Source organism: Pelobates fuscus, chromosome 9, assembly GCF_036172605.1.
Source record: "Pelobates fuscus isolate aPelFus1 chromosome 9, aPelFus1.pri, whole genome shotgun sequence".
Classification (NCBI taxonomy): Eukaryota; Metazoa; Chordata; class Amphibia; order Anura; family Pelobatidae; genus Pelobates; species Pelobates fuscus.
The window spans coordinates 17,521,488-17,543,092 of NC_086325.1; the positions used below are offsets into that span (position 1 = coordinate 17,521,488).

At 43.0% G+C, this 21,605-nt stretch overlaps 1 protein-coding gene across 1 annotated transcript in view; it reads right to left on the reverse strand.

Moving 5' to 3' along the window:
• Positions 1 to 1,191: 1,191 nt before the first annotated feature.
• The window catches only part of LOC134572396 (major histocompatibility complex class I-related gene protein), a 41,630-nt gene continuing 21,216 nt past the window's right edge, over positions 1,192 to 21,605 (reverse strand). Inside the window, exons 3-6 of the mRNA XM_063431325.1 lie at positions 12,748 to 13,023; positions 10,584 to 10,844; positions 8,054 to 8,203; positions 1,192 to 1,669 (exon numbers count right to left, since the gene is read on the reverse strand). Coding sequence (XP_063287395.1) covers positions 1,629 to 1,669; positions 8,054 to 8,203; positions 10,584 to 10,844; positions 12,748 to 13,023 — 728 coding nt within the window. The 3' untranslated portion in view covers positions 1,192 to 1,628. The remainder of the gene's footprint in view (positions 1,670 to 8,053; positions 8,204 to 10,583; positions 10,845 to 12,747; positions 13,024 to 21,605) is intronic.

Consider the following 21,605-nt stretch of genomic DNA (forward strand, 5'->3'; position numbering starts at 1 on the left):
AAGGTATTTGATCCTTCCACTTTGACCCCTGACATCGTCAATGTGTGCCGAGTCAGGTGGCTGACTCAGGCGTATATTTAAGCACGCTGCACGCTCGTTCATTTAGAAAGAATGGCACCTGCGGTCAGTAAAACAGCCGCGAGCATCCACTAGAAGCCGCCCTGCGGTGGGCAAGTGGAGCTGCCGTGAATGACGAGCGGGAACCGAAAGCCGCCATTTGCGGTGAGCTGGCAAGTGAAGCCGCCGCGAGTGGCAAGTGGCAACCAGAAGACGCCGCTCACGCTGAGCGGGCAAGTAAGGCCGCCGCTCGCGGTGAGTGAGCAAGTGAAGGGCCTGACGGTAATAAGTGTGTACACACACCATTCATCCTCCTAATTGTTCTTCCATGCCCATTACATCTTTGTCTCTATCATGTACTTCGCCCCTCAATTCCTCTGTTTCTTCTCCCCAAATTTTCCTTTTCTCTAATGCGGTTACCCCCTCTTTTTACAGAGACAAGCCGTGTATGCTATATTTTAATTTGTAGCAGAGATACACCTCACTGAACATCTTGGCTTCAACATTGATTGGATTCCTGCATGCCACTCAAGACATTTATGCTAAACAGAAACATTCTAACAAAATAAGGTGTTCACTTAATATGTTGTGTGACCTGTAGTTTTACTGGGATGCTACTAACAAAGTAACTCTAATAAAGTGCACTAGTGGACAACATTTTTTTTAAAAACTTTGGAAATTGGTATTTCTGAGGTTTGATGGCTAATAACATCAGGTTTTTTTTTTTAGAATAAAATTATAAAATTGTATTTCATTAGAAATAAAATTAGAAGCAGAATGTAATGAAACACACAAAAAAATTGCATTTTAAAAGAAGTTATACACAGAAAACCATTTTGAAACAAGGAAAACCATGGTAAAGCATATTTCATAACTTATTACCATTTATTTATCATTACTGAAGCCTTGATTTAATATTTTTGGAGAAACTTTTCAAATGATGTAAAATTATGAAAACTATTAAAATATTGTAATAATTTGATATTTCTTTAGATATAGTTATATTAAAAAAAATTCCAAGTATTAAAATATATATATATATATTAATAATCAGGGGAAACAATTTGAATAGTTTATCCAGAAATATTAAATAATTTCAAAAGCTAATCCAAAAATATTACATTGAGACGGGATACGTTGTGTCGCAGTTACAACCTTACAATGGCGTCGCATGGAGAGAACCACATATTTTAGTTTATCAGGTTTTATAATGTCAAAACCAAGATGATGTCCAACACAAAATATATGAAATAACAATACAGCACTGAATACATTAATTTTGGGTGGCAGATAACCTTTTTACCAGTCGTACAATAGGAAAGACACAAATCAGATTGAACCTTCATTGAGTGTACCCACAGGAGGGAGTTCATCCTAAACTATATTTTTAATTAACAAGACTTAAACGCAACATCCTGTGCATTATTGTGTTGGCGATGGAGGGTCCTCAGTAGTTTGTCATCAGTGATAAAGTCCACGAGGAGATGTGTATGTCAGTCTCTTGGAGATGGGTCTTATTTTTGGGTATTCGGACATGAAATGACGGAGCTGTGAACGGGATCGAAGGGAAATCAGGAACTGGGATCATTGTTGAAAACCGTACCCATTCGGGCTGTAAAAGTTTTAAAATGAAAAAGTGGAAATGATTAGTATATTAAACATAATTCAAAATTCAACAGTATATTAATACCAATATGACCTCATAATAGAATAATGAATGATGGGTACTGAACGCAATGTAAATTATTGATGCCTGTTAACGGAACACTATACAGGGGCTAAACTATATTAAAGTGTAAAAATGGTTTTGACTTAACCTTTTTTCCAGCCCAGAGTCTCACTTGGTGAAGCCACTTACATCATCTCCGCCGAGATCATCTGTCCACTTCAATGCGCTTTTATAAGGCAACATCCAATCAAATGCTTTCTACGAGAAGCATTCAGAGATGACATGTGAGAACCCAGTCTGACGCAGGACGACAGCCACTATAGGTGTGTTTAGCCTCGCAGTGTAAACAATGCTGTATTTACTAAGCAATGATAGGAGCTCTACACACAGGCCACTTCATTGAGATAAAGTGTTCTGGGTGCCTATAGTGTCCATTTAATAAAACAAAGGGAGGGTGCAATAATGTGAATATGTCCTTCTTTCACTATATTCACTAAAGAGAGATTTGACAAGGGGATTGCAAATTGTAAGCCAAAATCTCTAAAAAAAAAACAACAGGTTTGAATACTTTTTTTCAATTTAAGGGTATTTCCACCTTAAACTTTGCTTTGCTTCGTTTTCCACAATTCCCACATTAGTGAATTACTCATTGCAAGAAAATAATGGTAACCAGCAACAATTAGGCAACTCTTTTAGGGCATAGATTGAGAGCTAAAAGTGTATATAAGATAATAAAATAAGATTTTGTTCTCATTGAACAAAGTATCTTTTCGATATATCTTACATTCGCACCTCTTACTGCTATATATCTTACATTCGCACCTCTTACTGCTATATTGTGGTGGGTTTAATTATCACTGTGTCGTGTTGCAGTAATATAATTAATATTTCATGCTGCAATACGTTCTTTATTAAAGGGACATTCTAAGCGCAACACAATCACTGCAGCACAATGCGGTAACTAGGGATTCAATGTCATATTTTTGGATAAACTTTTAAAATTATATTTTCAAAATGTTAAATGTAAAAAATATATAATACATAAAATAAATATTAATATATATTTAAAAAAAACACTAAATATAAAAAATATTATAACGTTTTAAAAAGTGTAAATTTAATCTTAAGTGTATCCAGAAATATAAAACTATTTGAAATGTTTTTCCAAAAATATTAAATTGAGGTGTATGTTGCCAAGATTCTCTGTGCGCAGCCCATTATACTTTATTAACTGTTGTGGGAGTAGTTTATAGGGCCACTCCCTTCCACCCAGAAACCCAGCTCTTGGTAATGATCCAGAATTACATTTCCGCATTATCAATGCCAATTTCGGCAAACCGGGATGGCAGTGACAGACTGAGAGCCCTATGGGGGAGTCTCTGGGTGTCATGCCCTGAGATTGGAAAAAAGTCAGCAATTTGGGTCTGCAGGGATAGGGGCTGTAGTGTGTGTGTGTGGGGGGGGGGGGGGTGCAATGTGTGTGTGTAAGGGGTGCAGTGTGTGTGTGTGTACAGGGGTGCAGTGTGCATGTATGTGTGTGTGTGTGTGTGTGTGTACAGGCGTGCAGTGTGCGTGTGTGTGTGTGAGGGATGCAGTGTGTGTACAGGGGTGCATTCTGTTTGTGAAGGTGGTAGTTTGTGTGTGTGTGTGTGTGTGTGTGTATGTGGGGCAGTTTGTGCATGAGGGATACAGTGTGAGGGGTACAGTGTGTGGGGGGGTTCAGTGTGTGTGCGGGGTACAGTGTGTGTGAGGGGTACAGTGTGTGTGAGGCGTACAGTGTGTGTAAGGGAGCAGGTGGTGTGAGGAGTACAGTGTGTGTGTATGGGGGTGCAGTGTGTGTGGATGGGTGGGGGCAGTATGTGTGTGTGTGTGTGTGTATGGGTGGGGGCAATGTGTGGGTGTATGGGGGCAGGGTATATGGGGGCAGTGTGTCTATGGGGGGGCATTTGTGTGCAGGGCCGGTGCTTGGATTTTTAGGTACATAGGCGAAGATGCATTTTTCCGCCCCCCCCCCCCCAAAAAAAAAAAACATCTTCACCTATGTGCCTCTTAACCAGCCCCTCCCTGGTCCCTTCCCTGTCCCTTAGTGTTCTTCTCCCCTCCCCCCTCTTTTCCCTGTCTCTTGGTGTTTCTCTCCCATTCCCTCCCTGTCCCTTGGTGCACCCCACACCCCTTTAGTGGTCACACTCCCCTTCCTGGTGTGTCAATGTGTACAGAGTGTAGCGGAGCGCGGTACAGGAGCTTCAGTTTTCTGTACCCGGCCGAACTGACAGGGAGTGCTCTCTCTGTGAGCACCTCCTGTCAGTCTGGCCAGGTACAGGAAACAGAAGCTCCTGTACCGCGCTCCGCTCCGCTACACTCTGTACACACTGACAGTCACACACTCAATGACAAACACACAGACGTCACTGACAGACACAGACTCATTGACAGACACACTGATAGTCACACACAGACTCAATGACAAACATACTCTCACTGATTTGACAGACACACACTCATACACTTACAAACACACTCATCATACACTGACAAACACACTCATACACTCACATGCACACACACAGACGCACTCGCAGACGCACACTCTGTCACTCGCAGACGCACACGCCGTCACTCGCAGACGCACACGCCGTCACTCGCAGACGCACACGCCGTCACTCGCAGACGCACACGCCGTCACTCGCAGACGCACACGCCGTCACTCGCAGACGCACACGCCGTCACACACACACAGACACATACACTCACACACAGACACTCACACTCACACACAGACACATACACTCACACACACACACACACACACACACACACACACAGACACACAGACACATACACAGACACATGCACACACACAGACACAGACACATACACACACACAGACACAGACACATACACACACACAGACACAGACACATACACACAGACACATACACTCACACACACACAGACACATACACTCACACACATACACTCACTAATTATTTTACAAATACATATTTTCCACCCAGCCTCCCTACCTGGAGAGCTGGTGTGGATGATGAATCCTTCCCTGGGGTCCAGTGGGGCTGCTGGGCGGCGTGCGGCTGTGCTGTAATCAGACGCGGCGAGGGAGCTCTAACCTCTCTGCTCTGCTCCCTCGCGCGCTGTCTGCTGATACCGCGGGAGCCGGAATATGACGTCATATTCCGGCTCCCGCGGTATCAGCAGACAGGCAGCGCGCGAGGGAGCAGAGCAGAGAGGTTAGAGCTCCCTCGCCGCGTCTGATTACAGCACAGCCGCACGCCGCACCGGGGGCCGAGATGGTGGCCCGGCAGGAGGGAGAGCTTCCCTCCTGCCGGTCACTGAAATCTTGCACCCCCAGAGCCCGTGCGCCCTAAGGCGGCCGCCTGTGCGTATGTGGGGCAATATGTGTGTATGGGGAGCTATTTTGGGGTGTTGGGTCTGTGGGAGCAGGAGGGCAAATTAATATATATATACTTTATTTTTTTCCCAGCGGGTCCTCTCTCCCTCCCTCCCTCCCTGTCAGCAAAGTGCTAGTGGGCCGGAGAGGGAGATCTCTGATCGGTACTATGATCATAGTATGGTTTTGGAACCTCTGGTTTAATTGATTGTGGCACCCTCTGGAGGTTTTGTGAGCTATGACACTGTTTTATTGAACTGTAATAATGTATCCATTTGTTTGCTTGTTGTCTTACCATGTTGTTATAGTACCTAGAGTTCAATACTGTCTCTCACAGTCAGGACGGTATACATTTTACATTAATATTGAAATTGTCCAATTTCAAAATATTCAAAAAAAATCTCTTGATTTATTTCATCTTATTTACAATGAGTTAGAAGGGTTCTAAAGACGCCAAGTACAGGGAGGGTTATATAGAGTAATAGGAGGCGTTATACAGGGGGTTATATGGAGTAATAGGGGGAGATATAAGGAGGGGTATACGGAGTAATAGGAGGAGTTATAGGGGGAGTTATATGGAGTAATAGGAGGAGTTATAGGGAGGGTTATATGGAGTAATAGGAGGAGTTATAAAGAAGTTATATAGAGTAATAGGAGGAGTTATAGGGAGGGTTATATGGAGTAATAGGAGGAGTTAAAGGGAGCGTTATATGGAGTAATAGGAGGAGATATAGGGAGGGTTATATGGAGTAATAGGGGGAGTTATAGGGAGCGTTATATGGAGTAATGGGAGGAGATATAGGGAGGGTTATATGGAGTAATGGGGGAGTTATAGGGAGGGTTATATGGAGTAATAGGAGGAGTTATAGGGAGGGTTATATGGAGTAATAGGAGGAGTTATATGGAGTAATAGGAGGAGTTATAGGGAGGGTTATATGAAGTAATAGGGGGAGTTATAGGGAGGTTTATATGGAGTAATAGGAGGAGTTGTAGGAAGGGTTATATGGAGTAATAGGAGGAGTTATAGGGAGGGTTATATGGAGTAATAGGAGGAGTTATAGGGAGGGTTACATGGAGTAATAGGAGGAGTTATAGGGAGGGTTATATGGAGTAATAGGAGGAATTATAGGGAGGGTTATATGGAGTAATAGGAGGAGTTATATGGAGGGTAATATGGAGTAATAGGAGGAGTTATAGGAAGGGTAATATGGAGTAATAGGAGGAGTTATAGGGAGGGTTGTATGGAGTAATAGGAGGAGTTATAGGGAGGGTTATATGGAGTAATAGGAGGAATTATAGGTAGAGTTTTATGGAGTAATAGGAGGAGTTATAGGGAGAGTTATATGGAGTAATAGGAGGAGTTATAGGGAGGGTTATATGGAGTAATAGGAGGAGTTATAAGGAGTAATAGGAGGAGTTATAGGGAGGGTTAAATTGAGTAATAGGAGGAGTTATAGGGAGGGTTATATGGAGTAATAGGAGGAATTATAGGGAGGGTTACATGGAGTAATATGAGGAGTTATGGGGAGGGTTATATGGAGTAATAGGAGGAGTTATAGGGAGAGTTATATGGAGTAATAGGAGGAGTTATAGGGAGGGTTAAATGGAGTAATAGGAGGAGTTATAGGGAGGGTTATATGGAGTAATAGGAGGAATTATAGGGAGGGTTATATGGAGTAATATGAGTAGTTATGGGGAGGGTTATATGGAGTAATAGGAGGAGTTATAGGGAGAGTTATATGGAGTAATAGGAGGAGTTATAGGGAGGTTATATAGAGTAATAGGAGGAGTTATAGGGAGGGTTATATGGAGTAATAGGAGGAGTTATATGGAGCAATAGGAGGAGTTATAGAGAGGTTATATGGAGTAATAGGAGGGGTTATAGTGAGGGTTATATGGAGTAAAAGCAGGAGTTATAGGAAGAGTTATATGGAGTAATAGGAGGAGTTATTGGGAGGGTTATATGGAGTAATAGCAGGAGTTATAGGGAGAGTTATATGGAGTAATAGGAGGAGTTATAGGGAGCAATAGGAGGAGTTATAGAGAGGTTATATGGAGTAATAGGAGGAGTTATAGGGAGGATTATATGGAGTAATAGGAGGGGTTATAGGGAGCAATAGGAGGAGTTATAGAGAGGTTATATGGAGTAATAGGAGGGGTTATAGTGAGGGTTATATGGAGTAAAAGCAGGAGTTATAGGGAGAGTTATATGGAGTAATAGGAGGAGTTATAGAGAGGGTTATATGGAGTAATAGCAGGAGTTATAGGGAGAGTTATATGGAGTAATAGGAGGAGTTATAGGGAGAGTTATATGGAGTAATAGGAGGAGTTATAGGGAGGGTTATATGGAGTAATAGGAGGAGTTATAGGGAGTGTTATATGGAGTGATAGGAGGGATTATAGTGAGGGTTATAGGGAGTAATAGGAGGAGTTATAGGGAGGATTATATGGAGTAATAGGAGGAGTTATAGGGAGAGTTATATGGAGTAATAGGAGGAGTTATAGGGAGCAATAGGAGGAGTTATAGAGAGGTTATATGGAGTAATAGGAGGAGTTATAGGGAGGATTATATGGAGTAATAGGAGGGGTTATAGGGAGCAATAGGAGGAGTTATAGAGAGGTTATATGGAGTAATAGGAGGGGTTATAGTGAGGGTTATATGGAGTAAAAGCAGGAGTTATAGGGAGAGTTATATGGAGTAATAGGAGGAGTTATAGAGAGGGTTATATGGAGTAATAGCAGGAGTTATAGGGAGAGTTATATGGAGTAATAGGAGGAGTTATAGGGCGAGTTATATGGAGTAATAGGAGGGGTCATATGCAGCAATAGGAGGAGTTATAGGGAGAGTCAGCATATTTATTATTAGGAGGGAAATTCTGAAATTATTATTATTAGTTTATATGAAGTTGTGGATTTCAAACCTTTTCTGTTTTTTTCCCACGTTGTGAATCCAAACACAGAGGCTAACACGAACAGAATGACGATGAGTGTGATGAGGATCACTATCCCGATGGAAGGAATTACATTAATATTGCTGTTAGATGGACTAGACGCCAACAGGCCAGATTTCCCTGTATGGAAACAAAATACAATTTACATGATTTATAAGATGTACACGGGAGAGAGAGAGAGAGAGAGAGAGAGAGAGAGAGCTCAGTCTGTTCATACAGAGAGAGAAAGAGAGAGAGAGCTCAGTCTGTACATACAGAGAGAGAGAGAGAGATCAGTCTGTTCATACAGAGAGAGAGAGAGCCCAGTCTGTTCATACAGAGAGAGAGCTCAGTCTGTTCATACAGAGAGAGAGATAGCTCAGTCTGTACACACAGAGAGAGAGAGAGCTCAGTCTGTACATACAGAGAGAGAGAGCGTGCTTAGTCTGTACATACAGAGAGAGAGAGAGCTCAGTCTGTACATACAGAGAGAGAGAGAACTCAGTCTGTACATTGAGAGAGAGAGCTCAGTCTGTACATACAGAAAGAGAGAGCTCAGTCTGCACATACAGAGAGAGAGAGAGCTCAGTCTGTACATACAGAGAGAGAGAGCTCAGTCTGTACATGCAGAGAGAGTGCTCAGTCTGTACATACAGAGAGACAGCGAGAGAGAGAGCTCAGTCTGTACATACAGAGAGAGAGAGAACTCAGTCTGTACATACAGAGAGAAAGAGAGCTCAGTCTGTACATACAGAGAGAGAGAGAGCTCAGTCTGTACATACAGAAAGAGAGAGCTCAGTCTGTACATACAGAGAGAGAGAGAGAGCTCAGTCTGTACATACAGAGAGAGAGAGAGCTCAGTCTGTACATACAGATAGAGAGAGAGCTCAGTCTGTACATACAGAGACAGAGACAGAGAGCTCAGTCTGTACATACAGAGAGAGAGAGCTCAGTCTGTACATACAGAGAGAGAGAGCTCAGTCTGTACATACAGAGAGAGAGAGAGCTCAGTCTGTACATACAGAGAGTATACAGTGAGGTAGGAAAGTATTTGATCCCCTGCTGATTTTGAAGATGTGCCCACTGACAATGAAATGATCAGTCTATAATTTTAATGGTAGGTGTCTTTTAACAGTGAGAGACAGAATAACAACAAAAAAATCCCCCCAAAAAACGCATGTCAAAAAATGTATAAATTGATTTGCATGTCAATGAGTGAAATAAGTCTTTGATCCCCTATCAACCAGCAAGATTTCTTGCTCCCAGGTGTCTTTTATACAGGTTACAAGCTGAGATTAGGAGCGGGAGTGCTCCTAATCTCAGCTCGTTACCTGTATAAAAGACACCTGTCCACAGAAGCAATTAATCAGATTCCAAACTCTCCACCATGGCCAGTCCCAAATGCAAGAAACACAAAATAACTGTCAGTCTCCCTCGGTCTGGTGCTCCATTCAAGATCTCACGTCGTGGAGTTTCATTGATCATGAGAACGCTGAGAAATCAGCCCAGAACTACACGGGAGAATCTTGTTAATGATCTCAAGGCAGCTGGGACCATAGTCACCAAGAACACAATTGGTAACACACTACACCGTGAAGTACTGAAATCCTGCAGCGCCCGCAAGGTCCCCCTGCTCAAGAAAGCATATGTACAGGCCTGTCTGATGTTTGCCAACATCTGAATGATTCAGAGGAGAACTGGGCAAAAGTGTTGTGGTCAGATGAGACCCAAATCAAGCTCTTTGGCATCAACTCAACTTGCCGTGTTTGGAGGAGTAGGAATGCTGCCTATGACCCCAAGAACACCATCCCCACTGTCAAACATGGAGGTGGAAACATTATGCTTTGGGGGGGGTTTCTGCTAAGAGGACAGGACTACTGCACTGCATCAAAGGGACATTGGATGGGGCCATATACCGTCAAATCTTGGGTGAGAACCACCTTCCCTCAGCCAGGGCATTGAAAATGGGTTGTGGATGGGTATTGCAGCATGACAATGACCTAAAACACACAGCCAAGGCAACAAAGGAGTAGCTCAAGAAGAAGCACATTAAGGTCCTGGAGTGGTCTAGCCAGTCTCCAGACCTTAATCCCATAGAAAATCTGCTGAGGAGCTCAAGGTTCAAGTTGCCAAACGTCGGCCTCAAAACCTTAATGACTTGGAGAGGAACTGTTAAGAGTGGGACAAAATCCCTCTTGAGAGTATGCAAACCTGGTGGCCAACTACAACAAACGTCTGACCTCTGTGATTGCCAACAAGGGTTTTGCCACCAAGTACTAAGTCGAAGGGGTCAAATACTTATTTCCCTCATTGACATGCAAATCAATTTCTAACTTTTTGACATGTGTTTTTCTGGATTTTTTTAATTTTTTTGTTATTCTGTCTCTCACTGTTAAAATAACCCTACCATTAAAATTATAGATCGATCATTTCTTTGTCAGTGGGCAAACGTTCAAAATCAGCAGGCAATCAAATACTTTTATCCATCACTGTATATATATATTTTATTACTCCTACTTACTCCATAGTATAGATGTCGGACCCTCCAGGCTGCTGTGGTTTACCAGGCAGATGTATGCATCTTCTGATATCGAGGATATATTGACCGAAACAGAGGACAAATAGGTCTGATCAGTGAGAGGCAGCGTCAGCCTCTCCAATTCCCCATCAGGTATAATCTGTCCATTCTTGTACCAAGTCATATCAATTTTTCTGGGGTAATGTCCATATGCCTTGCAGTACAGTGCATCACCACTAGAGAGCACTATTACATCTGGTGCAACTGTAATGAGAAAACATGAAATGTATCACAAATTACTATACCTACAGGCATAACTGCAAAATTCCCAAATTATCGAAAAATTGTGATCACAAGCAATTCTCATGCAAATTGCTTAGAATGTCTCCAGTTTGTAAGCTTGTTTGAGCAGGGCCCTCAATACCCTCCGTTGCTGTGCGTCCAGCTTGTTGCAATTACGTCTGTTAGTCCACCTATTGTACAACGCTATTTGCTGTTGCTTTATAAATAATAATAATAATAATAATAATAATGACACAACCAAAACAAGGATACATGGAATCCTTCCTATAGCTAAAAAATATTTTCTTTTAGCCAATAATGTATATTATATTATACTAGAAGAATATGTTAAAAGAATGGTACATAATCTGGTTCCTTGAAAAAAAAAAAAGTTAAACATTGGGTTAGGAGAATGGAAACATAGCCTGGATCCTTTTTACGTCTTCTGTGCAATCCCTTTTGGTTAGGGGAAGCATGTGTTGAAGACAGAGATCCAATAAGCTTTTTGGGAGTCTAAATGTACCACATATAGTTTTGGGTCACCACGTTCCTTGCGGTTTTGGATGGTGGCTTTTTCTTGTGGTTTTCTTTGTGAAGAAACATACTAAACATATTATGTGAGGAACAGGCAGAAAATGGCAGGTTTTTAACCCTATTGGAAGCTCTCAAAAATAAAACATAGAAAAAAACACATACGATCTTCATGCTTTCTTTCTACTTATTTATTTAATAACTTTTTTTTCCTTTTTTTTGCCACCTAAGTCAACAGGAGTTTTCTAAACTGGAAGTTGCTACTTTTTATTAACAGTAAAAATGCAAGGTCTGTTGAGAATTAAATACCAGCTCCCATTTCACCTGCATGAGAAGATGACAGGACCATACCCTACAAGATCCCAGAGTTGGTTCTGTTCTTTTATGGGTTCCAAGATTTTCAACCTTCTCATATCTTTAGACCTTGGAATACCTTTTAAGGATCCTCAATGGCCAAAAACCATAAATGCTTGTAACAAGAGGAGGATATTACAATTCAATAGTGTGAGTAATACAAGGATTATTTTATATATATATATATATATATATATATATATATGTATTTGGGTGCAGAAACTGGTGTGGCAGAACCAGCCTCGCCACTGGGCATTGGAGAAGACTGATTGCCAACCTCCTGCCATGTGACTATGGCCCCTGGGATGTATTGCCTGCTCTCCTGTACTGCTGAGGTTTGCTACCAGCTAGGTGGTTTTGGCTATGGAGCTTGTCTAGTGCCCTCTGTTGGTAGCAACAGCAATATGCACTACCTGAATAGCAAGACTGGTTCATTTGCATATTCGGGTAGATTTGCATATTGCTAATTCTGCAGGCAAGTGAGATATTTTCTGTTAATTATTGTCTCCCCCACCTCTTTAAAAATATGCCATTGTGTTATAATAAGTCACTGTATGTTGCCTGCTATGATTTGACTGTTTGTAATTTTATTGAGTTTTCACAGCAATGTTAATGTAATGACCATATGGGCTAGTCCCAAGGAAAATAAAGTTTTAGACAGTTCTTCTTCACCCTCAATCTAGAGTCCTGTCTCTTATTGGCGAAAATTGCTATATCACTACAAGGGATTGCTATGCTCTGCATGCTCTCTTGGATAATCACTACTAAGCTCTTTTAAGAGCGTGTTCCTGTCGTGCTCTCGGAAGGAGCCTATGGTGGTTATGGTGTTGCCTGGAGTGCTTGGAGCCCTCAGGAAGCGCTAGGAGCATCCATCAACGGAGGTACCCAGTCGGGGTACCAGGTGATCCGTTACAACTGGACCCCATTACTGTCCCATAGATGCATTACTCCCCACCCCCAGCTCATTTCTATTTAGTAAAAAAAAAAATTAGAGTTTCACCTTTTCTGTGGATGTATTCTTGCCCATTCATCACTAAAAATTTAGTTATGTTCTCACAGAAGGAAGTCAGTTCTTCTGTTCTCAACTTCTTTGCTGTTCTGTTCTCGTTCAGAGCATCCACAATTTCCTGATTACCATCAATTTCCGAGGAATAATTTCCAGTGTCCGTATCAAACCTTAAAAGTTCTATTCCATTAAATGCATTCCGGAAGTTGTACTGGAACGAGCCATTGCTGGTTTCCATGCAACCATGTATATATTGTTGGGTGCCATTACCTGAGAAATGGAAAACCAATGATTTAGGGGTCCATACACAATGTTATAACACACAGCAAAAAGCAATAGAAAATTGATATAGTAACATAAAAAAATGAAAGCACTCCATAGCCAAAAGTTTTGCAAAACTGTAACTCTCATGACTATGAGCAAGCCACACAATGCTAGAATGTCAGGATATTTATATCGGCAGACATTTTGTGCTACAATAGAAATTAAAAGTGTATATTGTCAGAGTCACTCAGAACAGAGCTGACTCCATTTTGGATTTCAGGATAACAAAGACACATAATTTCCTTGCTTTCACTAACCACTGAGCCTGAGCTAAGTAATGCATTATATAAACAAGCCAAGTGATGAGCACTGAAGCAGGGGGATGGAATGCTCTGTTTAAATGTTAATGGAATAGAAATAATTCGAAACACAGACATTAGTGACAGAGAAGATTAAGTAATTAATTTTACTTTCTAAATTTTACAAGGTCCCATTGTAAGTAGGGGTGAAATTTAGTTTAGAACTGTCAATTTGAGAAATTACGATCAAAGTAGTTGCCACAAAAACTGAGGCAAACGTTTTGAACTGACAGCAAAATGTAATATATGATAGTCATTTTAGATAAGCCAAATTACGTCAAAATCGTCATCAGGAAAAGTTAACTCTTTCCTGGATAGGAAAGTTTAGTGAGGCGAGACTGCCCTCTATGGACCAAATACCTAAATTGCAATCTGCAGGTTGACCACCTTCAGTTTCCTATTGGCCTTATCAACTAATGACGTACAGAGAGTCTGGCCCTTTAAAAGTTAGGACAAAGGGAAGAGAGAGTTAGTTGAAGGAGTTTTGGGCTTTCAGATTCGGACATGCAGAGAGATCCATGACAGATCTTCACTCTGGGACTAACACTCAAGAAACACTCATGGACACTTTTACTTTTACTCTTACTTTCTAAGCAACACTATTTTTTACTATTACTTACATACCTCCATATAACCAATCATACACGCATTCAAGTTCCTGGGACTACCTACTCATCTGATGAGAATATCTACTTAACTGGTAATTATGCTGGTTTTATTTAATTAATCTAAATTAATTAAAAATCTAATAGCATGATATATGACTGGATAAATCACGGTCAGATTTCAATATTTAGAAATCTTAGTTAACTAAAGAATATATAGTTATAAACATTCCATTCTGCAGGTGGAATTAAGAATAATTATATATTAATGTGATATTATCACGTGTTAGCATACCGATGTTTTTATCCAGGTGTATTGATTTGCTCTAAATAAGATAAGATATCTTTTTAGGCAAATTAAAATTTGGCTTATAGAATCTGGTAGATTATTTTTATTGGATGGTTCCAGGAAATGATTAATGAGCTGGTTTGAATGTTATTTTAATTGAAAATTGCATGAGAATAGGATATTATATGCCTAGGAGGATCTAGCCAGCATTGAAAGGGTTACTCAGTTGATCTAACTGTAGCCAAGGTTTTATGGCTTTTCACTGGACTCTGTGAAGTTTTTTTTTTTACTTTCTGTCTGTGAAGTACCCTCATAAATATTGTAAGTCTTGAGAGTTGATGCTGTTAGCCATTGGAACGTGTTTTAACATTGTGTAGCGTTACTTACCTTATCCGGGGGCCGGCCGCGGTCCTCTCTTCAAGCCGCGCGCGGTCCTGCGGCTGCACGAGCCGCGCGCGGCTCATCCGACTCTCCAAACAGGAAGACGGGCAGTGACCGCGAGATGCGGTCACGTGTCCCGCCTGCAGCTAAGAGCGCGCCGCGAGTCTCGGGCGCGCTCTTAAAGAGACAGTGGGAGCCTAAATTGCAAAAAGGCTCCCATTGGCTCCTGTCATGCCAATCACCCCATACACTTACCTTTTGGGGGTGTGGAAGTGACAGGAACCAATCACTTTAGTTTTAAGGCTACTTATACTTACCCTTTTCCCTTAGTTCCTTGCCCTATCGTGGTTTCTACTACAGTTCCCTTTAGTGCTTGTTGTGTTCAGTTGTGTTTCTCCGTATTTGACCTTGGCTTTGTATTCTGACTTTGTTTTCGCTTTATCCTTGTCTGTACTGTTTGCCGGCTTGCTGATTCCTGTGTACCAGACCCCGGCTAGTTCTCGTTTACGCTGTCTCTTTGTGCCCTTGACCTCGGTTCGTTCCTGACTCTGTACTTCTCCTATTACGCCAAGTCCGGCCACTCTAAGGTCCGGTAGACGTATATCACCTCTGTGCTGTCTTCTGTTTGGCTGGATTCTGCGTGTAGGGGTATATTCACGTTACATTACGATAGGGCCATGGACCCCGCAGATTTAGCTCAACAGATGGCGTCCCATGAGGCTAGATTTGTAGAGCAGGATCACCGTATGGATCAGATAGCTCAGGCTCTCCAGACGCTCTTAGCTAGAACCATTCCAGCAACCGCACCTAACCCTCCTACACCCCTGCTTCCTGAAGTATCCACTTTGCCTACTACTTCGGCCCATTTAACACCTCCTCCTAGGTATGGAGGGGATTCTAAGACTTGCAGAGGGTTCATTAACCAAATAGAGTTTCATTTTGAGATGTATCCACGTTCATTTCCCACAGAGAGGTCTAAAGTTGGGTTCTTTATGCACCAACTTACCGACAAAGCACTTGAATGGGCAAACCCTATTTGGGAGGCTAATGGACCTATGGTGCATGACTTTCACAGTTTCCTTACAGCATTTCGCAGAACTTTTGACACTATGAAAAGGTCTAAGAATGCCGCAAGAGCATTAATGAGAGTTAAACAGGGTTCTAGGTCTGTGGCTGATTTCGCTATTCAGTTTCGTACCCTTGCCTCACAGGTAGACTGGACCAACAATGGGTTAACTACTGCCTTCATGGAAGGCTTATCAGACTCTATATTGGATGAGGTAGCAGCTAAGGAGCTTCCTGTTGCCTTAGAGGACCTTATTGACTACCTCATCGATATAGATAATAGGATTTGTGACAGGCTCTATACCAAGAACAGGAATAGACGTTTTGTTACACCTATTCATCCCAGAGTTAATACACCGGAAAGTGTAAAAGTATCTGAAGAGGAACCCATGCAATTAGGGGTTGCCAAACTCTCTGATAATGAAAAATTACATAGGAGAAGGGAGGGACTCTGCCTGTATTGTGGTAGGAGAGACCATATGGTAAATGAGTGTCCTTTGCTCCCGGAAAACTCTCGCACCTAAGACCTTATAGGGGACTGGCCTTGGGTGTGATTTCTAAGTCTCCTACATTGCCTCCTAACCGACTGCTTCTCCCTGTTTCTTTACATATGGGAGAGAGTTGTATAGTTGATAATATATATGCCCTGGTTGACTCTGGGGCAGCTGAGAATTTTATAGACTCTGGTTTTGTAAAGAAAAACAATATTCCCATCAGGGAGAAGGAGATACCCTTGGCCGTTGAGGCCATAGATGGTAGACCATTGATATCTCCAGTTGTTACTCATGAGACTGCACCGCTACACATGTACACAGGGGTTTTACACTATGAAACCATTCGGTTCCAGGTCATCACCTCTCCCTCTTCACAGTTGGTGTTAGGGTATCCATGGTTACGTGCCCACAATCCCATTTTTGACTGCGAGACAGGGCAGATAAAATCATGGAGTGAAGCCTGCCATGAGTCCTGTACTATTGAAGTCACGCCTGTGAATTATATTAATGTTCCTACCATTCCTCCTTTGTCTACGGCTATACCCTCTCAGTATTTATCTTTAAAGACTGTCTTTGATAAAAGAGAGGCTGACAAATTACCGCCTCACAGACCCTACGATTGTGCTAATGACTTGCTGCCTGGCACTATACCTCCAAAGGGCAGGGTGTACCCCTTATCGATTCAAGAAAACCGTTTCATGGAGGAATATATTAAAGAATCATTAGACAAGGGATTTATTAGGAGATCCTCTTCTCCGGCTGGAGCGGGGTTCTACTTTGTATCGAAGAAAGAAGGTGATTTAAGACCTTGCATTGATTATAGAGGTCTGAATAAAATCACCATCAAAAATGCTTACCCTATACCGTTAATAACAGAATTGTTTGACCGGCTCAAACATGCTACGGTATTCACCAAACTAGACCTTAGAGGAGCGTACAATTTAATACGTATAAAAAAGGACCACGAATGGAGACAGCCTTCAACACTAGGTCAGGTCATTATGAGTATACCATCATGCCATTTGGGCTTTGCAATGCCCCAGCCGTATTCCAAGAATTTATCAATGATGTCTTAAGAGACTTTATTCACTCATTTGTTATTGTGTACTTGGACGACATTTTAATATATTCTACAGACATACACACTCATCACAGGCATGTTACGACAGTTTTGAAGACCCTACTTGCTAATGGTCTTTATTGCAAACTAGAAAAATGTCTATTTGACCAATCCGAGGTCCAGTTTTTGGGGTATTTGATTTCCGCTAAGGGTTTTCGTATGGATCCCCGGAAGCTCGCTGCGGTCATAGAATGGCCTCTGCCACAAGGTCTGAAAGCCATCCAGCGTTTTCTGGGTTTCTCTAATTATTATAGACGTTTTATCAAAGGTTTTTCGTCTATTGTAGCACCTATTACCCGTATGACAAAAAAGGAGGGCAATACTCGTGTCTGGTCTACCGAGGCACTTCAAGCTTTTGACTTTCTTAAAACTACGTTCGCCTCTGCACCTATTTTACAGCATCCTGTCCCCTCATTGCCCTATATACTTGAGGTGGATGCTTCCGATATAGGGGTAGGTGCTGTCTTATCCCAAAGAGAGTCTCCTGACAAGCCATTGCATCCTTGTGGTTTCTTTTCTAAACAAATGTCCAAAGCAGAAAAGAATTATGATGTGGGTAATCGCGAACTCCTTGCTATCATTTTAGCACTCAAAGAATGGAGACATTTGTTAGAAGGCACTAAGGATCCCATCCTCATATTTACGGATCATAAGAACTATCCTACCTTAGCAAAGCTAAAAGATTGTCTTCCAGGCAGGCTAGGTGGTCACTGTTCTTGTCTCATTTTAATTATATAATCACCTATAGACCAGGTAATCGGAACACTAAAGCGGACGCTCTGTCCAGACAGTTTGAAACTATTGACAAACAGGAGGTTGATGTTACTCCTGTCATTCCCCCAGACAGGATAATAGCTACTACTATATTGTCTATTTCCTCGTCCCTCTTGCAGGCCATACAAGCGAAACAAAGCATGGCACCTAGCGAGAGGCCTAACGATAAATTGTTCGTTGACATTCCCGAGAGAAGGGATATTCTGTCACTGTATCATGATACTAAGACTGCTGGACATCCTGGTATATCCAAAACGGTGTCAGCTGTTTCTCGGTATTTTTGGTGGGATACCTTACGCAAGGATGTCACTGATTATATAAGTGCTTGTTCTAATTGTGCATGTATGAAATCCTCTCGTAGAGTTCCTTGTGGGCTGTTGCATCCGTTACCCGTTCCCGAGAGACCTTGGTCTAATCTATCAATGGATTTTATTGTTGAATTACCCCCTTCGAATGGTAACACAGTCATCCTAATGATAGTAGATCGATTTTCCAAAATGGCTCACTTTGTGTCTCTTCGCAAGTTGCCCACTTCCAAGGAACTGGCTCTTATCTTCGCTAGAGAAGTGTTTCGGTTACATGGTATTCCCGTATCTATTGTATCCGATAGGGGTAGACAATTTATTTCCAGGTTCTGGAAAGCCTTTTGTTCGGAAATGGGTATTTCTCTCTCATTTTCTTCCGCTTACCATCCCCAGTCTAATGGAGCTGCTGAACGTGCCAACCAGTCTCTGGAGCAGTACCTCCGTTGTTTTGTGTCTCACCATCAGGACAATTGGTCTGACCTGCTTCCTTGGGCTGAGTTTGCTCGGAATAACGCCACTCATGATTCTTCCGGCAAAAGCCCTTTTTACGTTGTCTATGGCCAGCATCCCGTTGTTCTTCCGGCTGCATTCTCCTCACAGGGCATGCCAGTTCTGGACGAGCATTTGGCTGGTTTGCGTAATACTTGGGAACAGGTTGTCAGGGTCTTACCTGAGTTGGGAGTCTGTAGCGCAGATATGTCGCTCACCCTTGCAGATAGCCACAGGCCGAGGTGGTCAGGTAAGAATTCACCTGGCCTGTGGGTCTGTGCACGGGGGCTGTGCAGGATGCAGTACCAAATTCGCAGGACAGGCAAGGACAGAACCAGCAGGATAGTCGAGGGATAGCCGAGGTCAAAGGATGCCAGAGGTCAGAATAAACGTAGTCACAAGCCGAGGTCAAATATACGAAGCAGAATAAACAGGAACACTGGTACGACACAGGAACACTAGATCAAAGATTTGACAATGAGTACAGGGCGAGGCTGGGTTTAAATACCCTGCTGATGAAGATCAGAGTCAGGTGAGATACAGACAAGTCAAGGTGCAGCCCCCGGTGTAGTAGCCAAGCCAGGATGAACAAGACCGGAATCAGTAGTCTCTGGTAAAGCTGCTGTGGCTCAGAGGCAGAGAGCAGGACTAGGATAGATAAGTACCCCGGTTCAAGTCCCCTGTTGGGAATTCCAGGAGCGACCACGTCTGGCCGTCTGTCTCACAGGTGAGTACCCTGACAGTACCTCCCCCTTCAAAAACGACCTCTGGGCGTAAGTAGGCTCCTCATTGAAATAATCCGTCTCTCCAGAGTCACTCTCAGAATCCATTGAGTCCCCATAGTGAAAGTCCTCAGTATGGAATCCCTGATTAGCTCGGGATTTCCCAGTACCAGCTTCTGGTACGGCTGACGATCGGTCTAGGTTCCGGGTAGGGGTGACAAAAACTTCCACAACTTCGGGAGGGACAGTGCTCGTAGCTAGCAGTGCTTTTTCGAACACTTCCAGGTCTTTTTTACAGACCGTAGTGCCATTAGAAGCAATGACACAATCCTTAGGTAAATCCTTTTCAAGTGAGCAGGAAGTAGTGGTGGTACTACAGGAAGCAACTTTGGTAGTAAATGCAGACGACTCTGGAGCAGGGGGTATAGCATTCTCCATGGAAGCCAAGCCTGGACAGGAATAACGGCTCTCTTGTAGCTCTTTAGGCTGATAAGCGGTGTACACTGGATGAAGAATATTATCACCCAGTCGGAGAGCTGGAGGTCTAGGAGGGCGAACAGGACAAAGCGTGATGAAGTGTCCTCCTTCTCCACAGTAAAAACACAGACCATGGCTTCTCCTTCGGTCCCTCTCCCCAGGTGTGACTTTGCAGTGGACACGTCCAATTTGCATAGGTTCCTCAGGATCAAGTGGAACACAGGATACCGCTGGAGTTTTCCTGGGAACTGGATCATAAGAGGGTATCACTGGGGTGTGGTGATAGTACTCGGTTCCTTGGTGACGTAGACTCCGCGATTTTTTAGTAGGTGGAGCTGGCTTGGGCTTAGTGGTCCTGCACTGTGAGTCCAAAGCAATAATAAAGGATTCCCAGCTGACAAGGACAGGACTCTTCCTCTGCAACATTTGGTAAGACCAAACTTTAATGCGTCCAGACAACAGGTTGATAGCCGCTCTGACCCTGATGAAATCCGTGGCGTAAGTTCGAGGCTTTAAAGAGAACAATACCTCGCAATCCATCCTGAATGACTGGAAGGACGTGTAGTTACCATCAAATCTGTCGGGCATGATGACAAAGGGTTCCGGAGCTGGATGTACTGCGCCTTTAAGAGAAAAAAGTTCCTGCTGCAACTCCGAAACAGTCTGGGCCAGGCTGGACACTTGCTGGAGTAAGGGTGAGCACATTTCTGCGGACTCCATATTGGTCAAGTCTTTTGTCAGGGTCTTACCTGAGTTGGGAGTCTGTAGCGCAGATATGTCGCTCACCCTTGCAGATAGCCACAGGCCGAGGTGGTCAGGTAAGAATTCACCTGGCCTGTGGGTCTGTGCACGGGGGCTGTGCAGGATGCAGTACCAAATTCGCAGGACAGGCAAGGACAGAACCAGCAGGATAGTCGAGGGATAGCCGAGGTCAAAGGATGCCAGAGGTCAGAATAAACGTAGTCACAAGCCGAGGTCAAATATACGAAGCAGAATAAACAGGAACACTGGTACGACACAGGAACACTAGATCAAAGACTTGACAATGAGTACAGGGCGAGGCTGGGTTTAAATACCCTGCTGATGAAGATCAGAGTCAGGTGAGATACAGACAAGTCAAGGTGCAGCCCCCGGTGTAGTAGCCAAGCCAGGATGAACAAGACCGGAATCAGTAGTCTCTGGTAAAGCTGCTGTGGCTCAGAGGCAGAGAGCAGGACTAGGATAGATAAGTACCCCGGTTCAAGTCCCCTGTTGGGAATTCCAGGAGCGACCACGTCTGGCCGTCTGTCTCACAGGTGAGTACCCTGACACAGGTTCAGCGTTCTTTGGTGGACTCTGCTGCTCGCCAGAAGGCTCAGGCTGACAAGCATCGCAGAGCGGCTCCTTCCTATGTTGTGGGGGACAGGGTTTTGCTTTCCACACGGAATATTCGCCTCCGGGTGCCTTCTATGAAATTGGCTCCCCGCTTCATTGGTCCTTATCGCATTATACATAAGGTTAATCCCGTT